A 13501-nucleotide genomic window follows, 5' to 3' on the forward strand; every position below is an offset into this window, starting at 1 on the left:
AATGCTGTAAAATGTGTGGGAATAGGGTGACGACCGGATCGGCTTGGTTGCGAGGGCCCCCATGGCCAAATTGCCTTCTAACACTCACTGACGAGGATCCCAGTTGAAGAATGGCCATTTGGATGAAGCGCAGGAGGCTGGGCCAACTCTCTTGGACCCTGAACCTCAAGAGTTGGTGCCCCAACAGGGGAGGAGGAGCCATTAGATTATTTTTGAAATGGCAATTGTGGTCAGTTTGTTAATTATTGATCGCTCGCGCTATTTTCCCCTCCCCTCTTGTGCTACCCCTCCCTCTCCTGTGTTTGCTCGCTCACTCTTCGCTCCACCCGCACTCACCCATCATACTTTGAGCTCAATTGTTCTGTCTCCGTCCCTCCCCCTCGCGATCTCGCGTGCACTCCCGCCCCCTCTCATATGACGTGCTGGATCTTCCTCCTCTGTCGCACGCGCCCGCTGCCGCCCCCTCCTCCGTCGCACGCGCCCGCTGCCGCCCCTCCTCCGTCGCACGCGCCCGCTGCCGCCCCCTCCTCCGTCGCACGCGCCCGCTGCCGCCCCCTCCTCCGTCGCACGCGCCCGCTGCCGCCCCCTCCTCCGTCGCACGCGCCCGCTGCCGCCCCCTCCTCCGTCGCACGCGCCCGCTGCCGCCCCCTCCTCCGTCGCACGCGCCCGCTGCCGCCCCCTCCTCCGTCGCACGCGCCCGCTGCCGCCCCCTCCTCCGTCGCACGCGCCCGCTGCCGCCCCCTCCTCCGTCGCACGCGCCCGCTGCCGCCCCCTCCTCCGTCGCACGCGCCCGCTGCCGCCCCCTCCTCCGTCGCACGCGCCCGCTGCCGCCCCCTCCTCCGTCGCACGCGCCCGCTGCCGCCCCCTCCTCCGTCGCACGCGCCCGCTGCCGCCCCCTCCTCCGTCGCACGCGCCCGCTGCCGCCCCCTCCTCCGTCGCACGCGCCCGCTGCCGCCCCTCCGCTGGCGCGCTCTCCCTCTCGCTCTTTTCCCAATCTCCCAAGTTGTGGATCCTGCCTTTCTCACCCCTGAACTGCAGCCAGTCCTTTTTCTCAGTGTTTACTTTCCCCGTATGTAATCTGAGCTGGTCGTGCCTGAGTTAATCCTGGGTCAATATTTTTCATGGCGTTTTATGAGCTGACTCACTGGCGCCACCTGCTGCTCACCTGCAGTAATGGTCTCCATTTACAGGGAGCAAATCAACTTTCGACTCTTGGCTCTGGGACTGTGTGCTCTTTGTACAGAAACAAGGTCATTGAATGGGCTGTTGTTGTTGCAGGTTAAATGGAGAAGGGACTAAGGAGCTGTTATTTAGATTTTAATTACTAAAGCAGGGGACTGCACATAATCTGCACACTCTCTGCTCAGAGACCTGGGTTTGAATCTTGACTGGATTGAAGGGATGATTCTCCTCACTCTGTGGAATTTTTTGAATGAACATAAAAATGTAAGAATTAGGAGCAGGAGTAGGCCATTCAGCCCCTCAAGCCTGCTCCGCCATTCAATAAGATCATGGCTGATCTTCGACCTCAATTCCACTTTCCCGCCCGGTCCCCATATCCCTTGATTCCCCGAGAGTCCAAAAATCTATCGATCTCAGCTTTGAATATACTCAACGATTCAGCAATGCTTTACCCTTGGGTGGTGTTCAGTAGCTTCTTGAGAGCTGGCAATTTCTAGGGAAAGGCTCCTAAATAAATGAGGCCTGCAGGTAGTGTCTCTCTCTCTCTCTCTCTTCCCAATTTTCTTCCCTCCTGTCTCCTGACACTGGTTCATTTCCACAGGTGCCTCCAGCCATCCTGTGCCTCAGCAGCTTGCCAAACTTTGGGGTTATGGTAGCTTCGTGGTTATGTTACCGGAGTAATAATGAGCCGTATATTCCGATTCCTACGGGTGTGTACGCGTTGTGTACCCACCCGTAGGGACATCGGAATTGCCGGTTTCAGGCATGCACTGCGCATGCGCTGGAAACCAGCATTTCCAATCTGTCAAGAAAGCTTTTGACAGATCCTCCGGCTGCCCTGGAGAAGGGCCTCTGCGGGTGGATAGTTCCGCTTTTTGGAGACCCTCCGCCCGCAGAAAACCCTTACAATTCTTACGCCTGGTAAACACAAGCGTAAGGCCTGCTTTTACCAGGATAAGAGTTGAAAAAAGTTTTAAAAAATAAATTTTTCCACTGATTTATCATTTAAAAATACTTTTAAAAAAGGTTAAGTTTATTTTTAGCCCCGTAAAAAAACTTTAATTATTTTTTTCAAAAATTTAAAGTTTTGTTTAAAATAGTTAATTTATTTGTACTTTCAAGTCATTTTTAAAATTTGATGTTTTTTAAAATTTATTTAAAGTTTTACAGTGTTTTGGGGGTGATCTCCATTCATATATTTGACAGGTCTTCCTGTCAAGTGTATGAAGGGAGATTCCCTTCTTTGATTGGCTCCCCATGGCCCACATGATCCCAGGGACGCTGTGAACTACCTGTGCCTCTGGGATACGTGGGCCCTGCGCACTTGAAGTTTGGAGAGGCCCAGCATCGGAACTGTGTGCCTCCCGGGAGCCCTCAGCTAAGGGCGCAGATTTTTCCAGATCGCAGTCCTCCGCCCGCGGGAGGCCTGCGATCGGAATATCTGGGCCAGTACAGAGGCCTGGACTAATGATCTGGAGATATGAGTTCAAATCCCACCATGACTGCTGGGGACTTTAAATTTCATTAATCAAATACATCTAGTAACAATAAAACTACCAGATTGCCCTTTAGGGAAGGAAATCTGCCGTCCTTATCTGGTCTGGCCTAGATGTGACTCCAGACCCACAGCAATGTGGTTGAATCTTAACTGCCCTCTGCAATGGCCTCGCAAGCCATTCAGTTGCATTCAAGAAGGCAGCTAACCGCCGTCTTGAGGGCAATTAGGAATGGGCAATAAATGTTGGCCTTGCCAGCGACGCCCACATCCCGTGAATGAATAAAAAAAATTCAGCCAGTCCTGGCTGTTCAGTTCTGGAAGGGGGACCCTTACTGAGATCAGTTGCCTCAGTACATGCTGATTGAACTTGGGGGGGGTGTGTGGCAAACAGTGAGGATGATAGCAATTGACTGCAACAGGGCATAGAAAGGCTAGCAGAATGGGCAGACAAGTGGCAGATGGAATTTAATACAGAGAAGTGTGAGGTGTTGCATTTTGGCAGGAGGAACAGGGAGAGGCAATATACACTTAATGGCCCAGTTTTAAAGAGTGTGCAGGGACAGAGGGACCTGGGAGTTAATGTGCATAGGTCCCTGAAGGTGGCAGGACGTATTGAGAGAGTGGTTAGCAAAGCATATTGGATCTTGGGCTTCATAAATAGAGGTATTGGGCCGTATTTTCCAATCCCTACGGGTGTGTACGGGCTGTATACACACCCGTAGGGACATCAGAAATGCTGGTTTCAGGCATGCCAAGTGCGTGTGTATTGTGTGCAGTTTTGGTCGCCTTATCTGAGGAAGGATGTTCTTGTCATGGAGGGAGTGCAGCGAAGATTCACCAGACTGATACCTGGGATGGCAGGAATGACGTATGAGGAGAGATTGGGTCGATTGGGCTTATACTCGTTGGAGTTTAGAAGAATGAGGGGATCTCATTGAAACTTATAAAATTCTAACAGGACTAGACAGACTAGATGCAGGAAGGATGTTCCCGATGGCCGGGGAGTCCAGAACCAGGGGTCACAGTCTAAAGATAAGGGGTAGGCCATTTAGGACAGAGATGAGGAGGAATTTCTTCACCCAGAGAGTGGTGAACCTATGGAATTCTCTACCACAGAAGGCAGTTGAGGCCAATTTATTAAATATATTCAAGAAGGAGTTGGATATATTTCTTGAGGATCAAGGGATATGGGGAGAAAGCAGGGACAGGGTACTGAGTTTGGATGATCAGCCATGATCTCATTGAATGGCGGAACAGGCTCGAGGGGCCGAATGGCCTACTCCTGCTCCTATCTTCTATGTTTCTATGCGCTGAAAACTGGTATTTCCGATCTGAACGCTTGCCCTGGAGAAGGGCCTCTGCGGGCGGAGAGTTCTGCTTTCTGGAGAACCTCCGCCCGCTGAAAACCCTTAGAAATCTTACGCCTGGTAAAAGCGGGGGGGGGGGGAGAAGTCCGGGGAGGGAGCTGCGGCCAGGTGGCCGGCGGGAAAGCGGCCGGCCGCCGCGGGGCCTTTAATGCGCCGGCGCAAAGTCCAGTAAGGCACCTCTGCCAGAACGTTGCTTGCGGCTGCCACGGGCGAGGCGGCCGCAAGTCAATTTCGGAGTTCGGGCGGGTTACCATGGCAACCGGGACGCTGCGCACACCGATGATGTCATCGGTGCCGGCGCAGTGCTAACGGCCTAACGCCGATTTAGGGACCCACTCAATTTCCAAACTGGCCATAACTCCGGCGCTAGGCCCTCTAGCGCCTCAAAAGCGGCGCTAAGCCTACCGAATTTCTAGGCCTCTATGTTTTCAAGGGGAGACTGGATAGGCACTTGAGGGAAATAAACTTGCAGGGCTACGGGGATAGAGCGGGGGAATGGGGCTGACTGGATTGCTCTACAGAGAGCCAGCACGGACTCGATGGGCCGAATGGCCTCCTTCTGTGTCGTTATGACTCTATGACCGGGGGAAGCTGTCGCCACGGCAATCTTTCATCCTCGCCGTCGAGGGGCTGCTGAGAAATGGGCTGACTGACGATGTCGGACTCTGATGAGGAAGTATCCTTGCCCACCTCACTAGGCCGTGCTTGTGGATCTCCAACGGTTGGCTTCAAGTGATGTTGGCGCAGCTCGGGAATGCTGGGAAAAGAGGCGGGAAGAAGGTTTGTGGGACTGGAGAAAGCTGGGAGAAGGAGCGGGACGGAGAACAGAATTTGTACCTCCAAATCTCCCACATTCTCTTTTTTTTAAGATCGCAAACTTTAGCGGGATAAATTGGTCTCGGTTACCACTTAAAACCGGAAGCAGCTGGTTAACTAAATGGCCTCAGAGGTGCCTTTGTCACGAGGTGACCTTTGTTCTGACGAAAGGTCATCGACCTGAAACGTTAACTCTGTTTTTCTCTCTCCTCAGATACTGCCCGAACTGCTGAGTGTTTCCAGCATTTTCTGTTTTTATTTCTAACCTTTGTTCTGTTTTTGCCTCCAGACTACTTGCAGGCTGTCCAGGCCAGTATGGTGCTGGCTGTGATCTTCGCCTGCTGTGGGCTGCTCATCTTCATCTGCCAGCTCTTCACACTGAAGAAAGGAAATCGATTCATCTTCACTGGCCTCTTTCAGCTGCTCTCCTGTAAGCTTGTACAACATTTTCTCTTTTTAAAAAAAAAACACAAGCCCCAGGTAGAGGTTAAAGGCTCACTGTCCTTCTGGAAAATCGCTGACAAATGTAGTCACTAGCAAAAGGGTCTATGAAAACCTGGAATATAAAGGCTGTTGGACCCATCTAGTCTTGGTCCCACAGCCCACGTACTCTCTACCCGATCATAGACTCTACCCACCCATTTAAACTCCAGGGAAAATGTTGCATTGGTGTTAATTGTCAAAGGTGATCGAGCAAAACAATTCAATTCAATTCAATTCAATTTTATTTGTCATATATACAGCAGATGTGTGTAGTGCACAATGAAATGTTGATTTTTACGAGTCCTCCCAACATTGGAATAAATATGGCATAACAATGATAAAAATACTAATAGAAAGACAGTAATAATAAATAAAACAACAGTAATAAATAATAATAAATTAATCGTTCATGAGTCTTATGGCCTGGGGGTAGAAGCTGTTTCGAAACCTGTTGGTACGAGACCGTATGCTTCGGTATCTCTTACCGGATGGGAGCAGGGCGAAGAGGTTGTGGCTGGGGTGACTCGCGTCTTTAATGATTCTCAGGGCCTTTCCCCGGCACCTCTCGGGGTAGATATCCTGCACAGCAGGTAGTTTAATTCCTATAGTGTGTTGTGCAGCTTTCACTACCATCTGTAGAGCCTTGTGGTCTGTGGCGGTGCAGTTGCCATACCAGGCAGTGATGCAGCCGGACAGGATACTCTCGATGGTGCACCGGTAGAAGTTGGTGAGAATCTGGGGGGCCATTCCAAATTTCTTTAGTCTCCTGAGGAACAACAGGCGTTGGCATGCTTTCTTGGTTACAACGTCGATGTGATGGGACCACGTTAAGTCCTCCGTAATGAATACACCCAGGAATTTGAAGCTGCTGACCCTCTCCACCTCAGCCCCTTCGATGTAGATTGGGGTGTGTCCCTCCCCCTGCATATTGATGTCCTCACACCCGTTCAACCCATCATTGCGTTGTTTGCCTTCTGTTAGAAGCAGAACAGTTTTTGGCTTTGAGACTTTGCCCTCCCCATGCCTCCTGTGCACCCCCCCCCCCACCTTGGCAAATGCCTCGCCCCCTCCCCCTCCCAATACTTCCTGTCTCTAATGGATTCCTCCTTGGGCTGATCTCCTCGCGGTCATAAAGATAGATCCAGAACCCTACTCTAATTGTAGCCATGACTGGTCCACCTTGGCTAGAGGCAAATCGAAGACTGATTTCAGGAAGTTCTTCCAGAGAGCGATCAACACATGGAAGGGCCTAGAGGTCGGGTAATGGAACGTAAAACCATGAAATCATTTTGAAATGGTGGGCTGCTCTGGTAGGGGAACTTATTGGTCAAGTGGCCTTCACCATCTGTATCAGTCTTGCGATCTGGTGGCCAGTCATAGAAGTAGCTTCTGCAGGTTCTTCTTCTCATGGGATGTGAGTGTTGGTGGGACCTCCATGGACCCTGATGGCCTTTCCCCATCCTCTTGATTTCTTGTTGATATTCAGGAAGAGGGAACATCGGGATCTGTAAGGAGAATGTCTCCATTATCCACATTCCTGATTATCCACCTTCCTAATCCTGCACCAGACTTTTTCTGGGGCAAAGCCTCACCGGCATTAGGAGGGTCTTGACTGAGATAGCCACCTCACAGCCAGATTAAAGTCAATTTATTTATTTTGTGCTTTTCTTCATTCATTATCGGAGTATTGCTGAGCCTCGTGTATGTGGCTGTATTATTTTAGACCAACATTTTGGGACTCCAATATTCATGGCGATGGGTAGAAGAGAATGGGAACAGTTCTCTTCATTATGATGGATAATGGAGGCTCCACTGTCGATTTGAGATCTGGGCCTTGTGTTCTTGGTGAATGTGATCATCAGCCCATACCTGGTAACCACATCCTAAACCGACAAAGTTATTGGAGCCCAGATTTGGGACGCCCATTCCTCGGGCAGGGTGTTGTCATTCAGCAGTAGGGAATGTACCAATTGGAGGGTAGGAGCTTCACCCAACCCAAGGGGAAATTGGAAGTGGGGGCCCTTCCTGGGCTGCTTTTGTTCAGCTTCTGATGGGACGTTCAGCGTGGTATTGTCAGAGGCCTTGGAGCAGCTGGCCTGCCTGAACCCAGTTGGCACAATGGTCTGGAGACCAGGGTGATATTGGAGAATGGGAAGAACATTCTGCTCCAGAGTTCTTGCTGAGCTGTATTTTTGGTGATTTCAATATCAAAGCATTTGCACTTCCCAAGGTAGAGACTGTCTTGTCCTATTGTGGAGTTTAATGGAGCTTGTGTCCTGTTCCAGGTGTGTGCGTGGTGACTGCGGCGAGTATCTACACTGTTCACTTCCACCATGATGCCCAGAATGGCTGGTACGGGTCCTCGTACGTCCTTGCTTGGATCTGCTTCCCCTTGCTGTTGGCCAGCAGCATAATGTACATCATCCTCCGCAAACGGGAGTGAGCGCTCGTGACGAATGCACTGGAGGCTGGGGAGGTTCTTGAAGATTGATCTTGGGGGCCCAATCATATGTTAGTTTCTGGAGCAATGTTAAACTGGATTTCCATTTTGAAAAAGGGAAAGTTATTTTTGTAAATTCTTTTTTATATCTTCTCTCTTTTTCTCTTCCTTCTCTCTTTTTATTCTCTCTCTCTCTGTTTTCTCTCTCTCTCTGTTTTCTCTCTCTTTCGTTTTCTCTCTCCTTTTGTTTTCGCTTTCTTTCTCGCTCTCTCACTTTCGCTCTCTTTCCTCCTCTTCCCTTGCCTCCCACATAAAGATGTCTTCCCTGAATCTGCATTTTCTTCAGTTCGATGGGATAGGGGCTTGCAGCATTCCTAAGGACAAAGTCTATGCTGCTACTTTGCTGAAACTTGGGTGTGGGGGTGGGGGAGGGGGAGGAGGGTGTGTGTTATCCCCATGTGTTAAATGAAAGGACCTTGCCTCTAGCCCCTCACACAGGCACAAGACAATTTAACTTTTTAAATGGTTACTTATAACCAATGTGGCCCAGGAAGCATGTAGCCTTACACAGGAGAGGTTGCCTTGACTCCCCACCATAAAGTTAGGAGTCTGGGGTCTTGTCCTGAATAGCCTGGGGGGTGGGGCGGGGATGTTAGATGGCCATGGAATCAAATGACTCAAACAGCACTCCCTGCTGGTGAGTAACAGCTACTGCGGTACGGAGAAATCCCAAGGTCCAGGCAATCCTGGGTTCCTGGCTGAAGGAATGCATGTGATAAGTTTTGGAGAGAAGGAAACCTGCTCCCAACCAACAGAGGAGCTGCACACTGTCTACTCTCGGATTACAGAGATGCAGCTGTGTTCTAGGGCGAGGATTATGTGCAGCCTTTGTAAAGAACGCCGTCTTGTCCTGTGCCTAGAGTAGACTTGGCCCTGGGGCCTGATCCTTTTTATCCTTTTTGCACCTTCTCACCCTTTTCCCCCCCCCCCCCTTCTTGAGACCTTCCCCCAGATGCGAGGGCCTGCTGAAGGCTTCCCCCTCAGTCTCTTCTACAGCTGGTGTAGGGGCAGCTGGGTGGGGTGGCGGGGGTGGGGGGGTGTTTGGAGGTGGGGGGTGAAATGATTGCCCTTCCCCCTGCAACAACCCAGAGAGGACAAGAACTCATTGATGAAAACCCAAGTTGAGGCACTCCATACTGTCAATCATCTTTAAGATTGGGGAGTGGGGGTGAAAGAGTGGAAAACTGTGGTACCGGGGAGCAAAATATCTTTGAAGGGGTGTCCCAAACTGGCCCCTTACCCAAACCCATTTTTCCTCTTTTTCTTTTGTAAAAATGCTCCCAGAATTTTTTTTTCTTTATTGTGTATTCTTCGCTCTGGGGCCGTTCCTCCTTCCACCTTCACTCCGCCTTGTAAAACGAGTCTCCGAGTTGTGGAGTATTCCTCAGTACAACCTTGTTAGACTTAGATTAACCCTTCCTCTGACCCCCACCCCCCCGCCCCCCACACACACACTTCGTCAGTGCTCAGTGTAGACTTGTGAAGTACAACCTCCGAACGCTCTGATCAGCCCAGTGTTGTGAGGGAGGGGGGTTGATTTGCCTTATGTTTTTTATATGACTGCCGCTACATAAACTTTTTTTTTTTAGAAATAAAAATGTACTAACTAGTAATAAATGAATATTATATTGTTAATAGGTTGAATTGTGTCTCTGTGGTGGGGTTGAGCATTGGTTTGATGTACTGTGGATGCGCTTTTCATCTAAGGTTTAAGTCCACTCCAGTCAATCTCTACTAAGCTCCCTCAGTGACTCAAGGTCAAAGTGTCAGCTGTGGCTCAGTGGGCAGCACACTCGCCTCTGAGCCAGAAGGTTGTAGGTTCAAGTCCTACTCCAGGGACTTGAGCACATAAAGCTAGGCTGACACTCCAGTGCAGTACTGAGGGAGTGCTGCACTGTCTGAGGTGCCGTCTTTCGGATGAGACGTTCAACCGAGGCCCCATCTGCTCTCTCGGGTAGAAGTAAAAGATCCCAAGGCACTATTTCGAAGTAGAGCAGGGGCGTTGTCCTGGCCAATATTTATCCCTCAATTTACATAACAAAAACAGATTATCTGGTCATTGTCCCATTGCTGTTTGTGGGAGCTTGCTGTGTGTGCAAATTGGCTGCTGCGTTTCCCACATTAGAACAGTGACTCCACTTCAAAAGTACTTCATTGGCTGTAACGCGCTTTGAGATTCTGGTGGTTGTGAAAGGTGCTATAGAAATGCAAGTCTTCCTTCCTTCAAAGAAGCTCTTAGCTCCCAAACCCTGGTCAGCTGAACTCAGCCAATGCCATTGGTATCTAAGGCTCTGAAGCAGAGCAGTCAGTGCCAACTACTTGCAGTTATATTGGGCCTTTAACCTGGAAGAATGTCCCAAGGTGCTTCAGAGATGAGGGACTGCAGTGGAGGAATGGATGCTGAGCCGTAGGAGGGGTGAGTGACCAAAGGCTTGGTCGAAGAAGTGGGTTTTAAAGAGAGTTGGGTAAGGGTATCAAGGGATACGGAACCAAGGTGGAGTTAAGATACAGATCACCCATGATCTAATTGCCTGGTAGAACAGGCTCGAGGGGTTGAATGGCCGACTGCTGTCCTTTTGAGGGGGAGGGGGGGAATTTCAGAGTGAGTGACTGAAGGCATAGTGAGGAATGCTGGGGGACAGATGAACAGAGAATCTGGGAGGGGGTGCTTGTATTGCTGGAGGAGGTTACAGAAGGGCAAGGCCATGGAGGGATTTAAACACAACGATTAGAATATTAAATTTGAGGTGTTGGGTGACCAGCAATCCCTTAACATCGGGAGGGCTGGGAATTCCTTTTTCACAATGTGCAATGGGGGGGCGGTGCTGGGGCTGCCGAGGTCCAAGGACTCCGTTGGGGAGGCATGGGTGGGTGGAGTAGCAGTCCTGCTCCTCCTGGCCCATGAGCAGTTCAAAGAGAGGTAAAGTTTTCAAACTTAATGTGGCCTTTTCTGGCCAGTCGGCTCCTCCTGCTGTGTTGCTGTTGCCGGGCGCCAGACAGCGCGGGTCTCGCTGAGTGGACGTGTAAATTATATATTGTGGTGCCGGTGACCTCATCGGGCCATGACTTTCTAATCTTAAGTTGGCCCCGTCTGCTTTTAGTGGGAACCGCGTCCAAGGACTGAATCGCCACCGTGAGCATTATGGCGGCTGGCATCGCAGCGAATTGGAGGCGGGATTGTGACTTTTAGGAATTTAACCCCTTGCCTGACCCTTTCCTGGCGGGCCGGGTTTAAATTCGAGGCTGGAGGGTCAATTCATAAGATCACCCAATACCTCCACGTCAAGGATACGGCACATAATGGCTTTGCCCAGATGCAGTTGGCCAAAAAGCTTTAAAAGGTTAAAGGAAGCCTGAAATTGGAGAACCAGCAACTATACAGCTTGTCAGAACCTTCCTCTATTGTCCCTCATAAGCTCTGAATGCACCATCCTCTCCATACATGCTCCTGCTGCTACCTCACGTTGTGAAGTCATAGGTAGGACACGGTTCCTCACGCAGTTTGTGTGTTGTTTTTATTCATTCTTGGCATGTGGGTGCCACGGGCAGGACAAGGGCAGCAGGTGAGTGGGGAAGCCATCACCTCCAAGTTCCTCTCCAGCTCACACGCCTTTCCAACTGGGATATATATCGGCCGTTCCTTCATTGTCGCTGGGTGAAAATCCTGGAACTCCCTGCCTAACAGCACTTTGGCAGCACCTTCACCACACGGACTGCAGTGGTCCTCGAAGGTCCAACACCACCTCCTCTCAATGCAATTAGGGATGGGCAATAAAATGCAGGCTTTGCCAGCGATGCCCATACCCCAAGAATGAATAAACTGACTCAGCACAGATCGGAAGGTGTTCAGCTCAGAAAGAAAGAAAAGGAACATGACGCCAAAGTGCTTTACAGCCAATTAAGTCCTTTTTAAGTGTAGTCACTTGTAATGACCAGTTAATCTGTTGCAGTGATGTTGGGTGAGGGATAAATATTGGCCAGGACAAACCCCCGCTCTTCTTCGAAATAGCGCCTTGGGATCTTTTACGTCCACCTGAGAGGGCAGACGGAACCTCGGTTTAACGTCTCACCCAAAAGACCGCACCTCTGACAGTGCAGCACTCCCTCAGTTCAGCACTGGAGTGTCGGCCTGGATTTTGTGCTCAAGTCTCTGGAGTGGGGCTTCATCCCACAACCTTCCTGAGCCAGAGGAGAGTGCTACCCACTGAGCCACGGCTGACATCGTGAGGTTTATATCGAAGTATATCATCATGGGATATAGATTAGGAACAATAAATCTAGAACATCATCACAAATTTAAACCACGAGGGGAGGGCAAATTGAAACTAGAGAAAGGGAAATTGAAGAGCGTCAGGGCGTTCTCTGTACAAAGGGTGATCAAAATATGGGGTGGACTTTCGAGCCGGCAGTTGAGGTGAAAACCTTGGATTTATTTAAGAAATAGCTTCATACTGTGATGAAGAGGACCGTAGGAGTTTCTTTCCTGAATGGAGGTGGCATAGGTTGAATTTCTTCCTGTGATCCTTCGAATCTCACCTCCTCCATAATCAGCTCCTCTTGCCTTGCATGGAAGTGTGAGCTGCTGTTCGTGAACACACGCGCCTCCACACAGGCATGTTATACGGAATGGCATGGACTGTTCCAATCTACCTATCATGCACTGTAACTAGGTGTCTTTCTGTCAGGGTGATGAACCTTTTACATTATTACTTTTACAAAATGCAAATTGCTCCCTTCACATTCTCATGCACAAATTGCAACATTTATAATTCATTGCTGAGCATGTGGGCGTTAGAACAAGATATCACCCAATGGTGACTCCTAATCCATCTGTCCAGCGTATTCCGCCCCAGGACAGGTCCTCACTCACATCTCACACATGAGACTCTTGAGCCACTGAGGGAAGAGAAGCAGGAGTGGTTTCCCTTTATAACAACAGAAAATGCTGGAAAAACTCAGCAGGCCAGGCAACATCTGTGGAGAGAGAAATAGAGTCAACGTTTCAGGTCAAAACCCTTTGGTTTCCCTTTGCCTTCCTCAAGGTGTTTATCTTCGGAGTACCTTCTCCTAGGCGGCCTTCAGCCAAGACTACATCTGTAGGGGGTGGGGTGAGGTGGTTCCAACCGCCATCGGACAGAAGACTCTGGATGTAACTCCAGTATTCCGGAGGACAAACCCAACCCATCTGACGCAAAGAAGGGAATCAGTGGTCATTCCTCTGAACGCAAGTACACCACTGGATGCCAACCCAGTATTTAATGACCATATTCTAGTCTCCGCCTGCCGGGACTGTCTGGCGCGGAGATTGAACCCATCGCCTTCTATAGCAAGTACAAAAAACAAACTACAGGATAACACACCCCAGCGCTGGGTAAATGAGGGAGGATCATGGGAGGTTTCACTCATCACCCCACAAGTTGGAACAAAGCTGAATTGTGTCAGTGTGGCCAATCATACATTCCGTCCTTTTTATATAATACTGCGGTATATTAAAAGTCTTATGTCTGCATACACTTCATATCTAAAAAACCTTACTTCCTGTTGACGGGCCTTGGTCACACTTATGTGTCAACTTTTCAGTTTATCAATTCCTTTGTCCCCGTTTATAATAAAATGTGGGCATTGTAAACTTGTCACTGTAAGTATAAGATAAGT

General features: G+C 49.8%; 1 protein-coding gene across 2 annotated transcripts in view; it reads left to right on the top strand.

The window, feature by feature from the left end:
• Positions 1-9481, top strand: part of LOC147099435 (peripheral myelin protein 22-like) — a 33361-nt gene extending 23880 nt beyond the window's left edge. For both annotated transcript variants that reach the window (XM_085969585.1, XM_085969584.1), the window contains exons 4-5: positions 5153-5293; positions 7632-9481. In XM_085969585.1, coding sequence (XP_085825711.1) covers positions 5153-5293; positions 7632-7789 — 299 coding nt within the window. In that variant the 3' untranslated portion in view covers positions 7790-9481. The remainder of the gene's footprint in view (positions 1-5152; positions 5294-7631) is intronic.
• Positions 9482-13501: the final 4020 nt, after the last annotated feature.

The sequence above is a fragment of the Somniosus microcephalus genome, chromosome 28 (assembly GCF_052327205.1).
Source record: "Somniosus microcephalus isolate GS21.2 chromosome 28, FLI_Smic_1.0, whole genome shotgun sequence".
NCBI classification, from domain to species: Eukaryota; Metazoa; Chordata; class Chondrichthyes; order Squaliformes; family Somniosidae; genus Somniosus; species Somniosus microcephalus.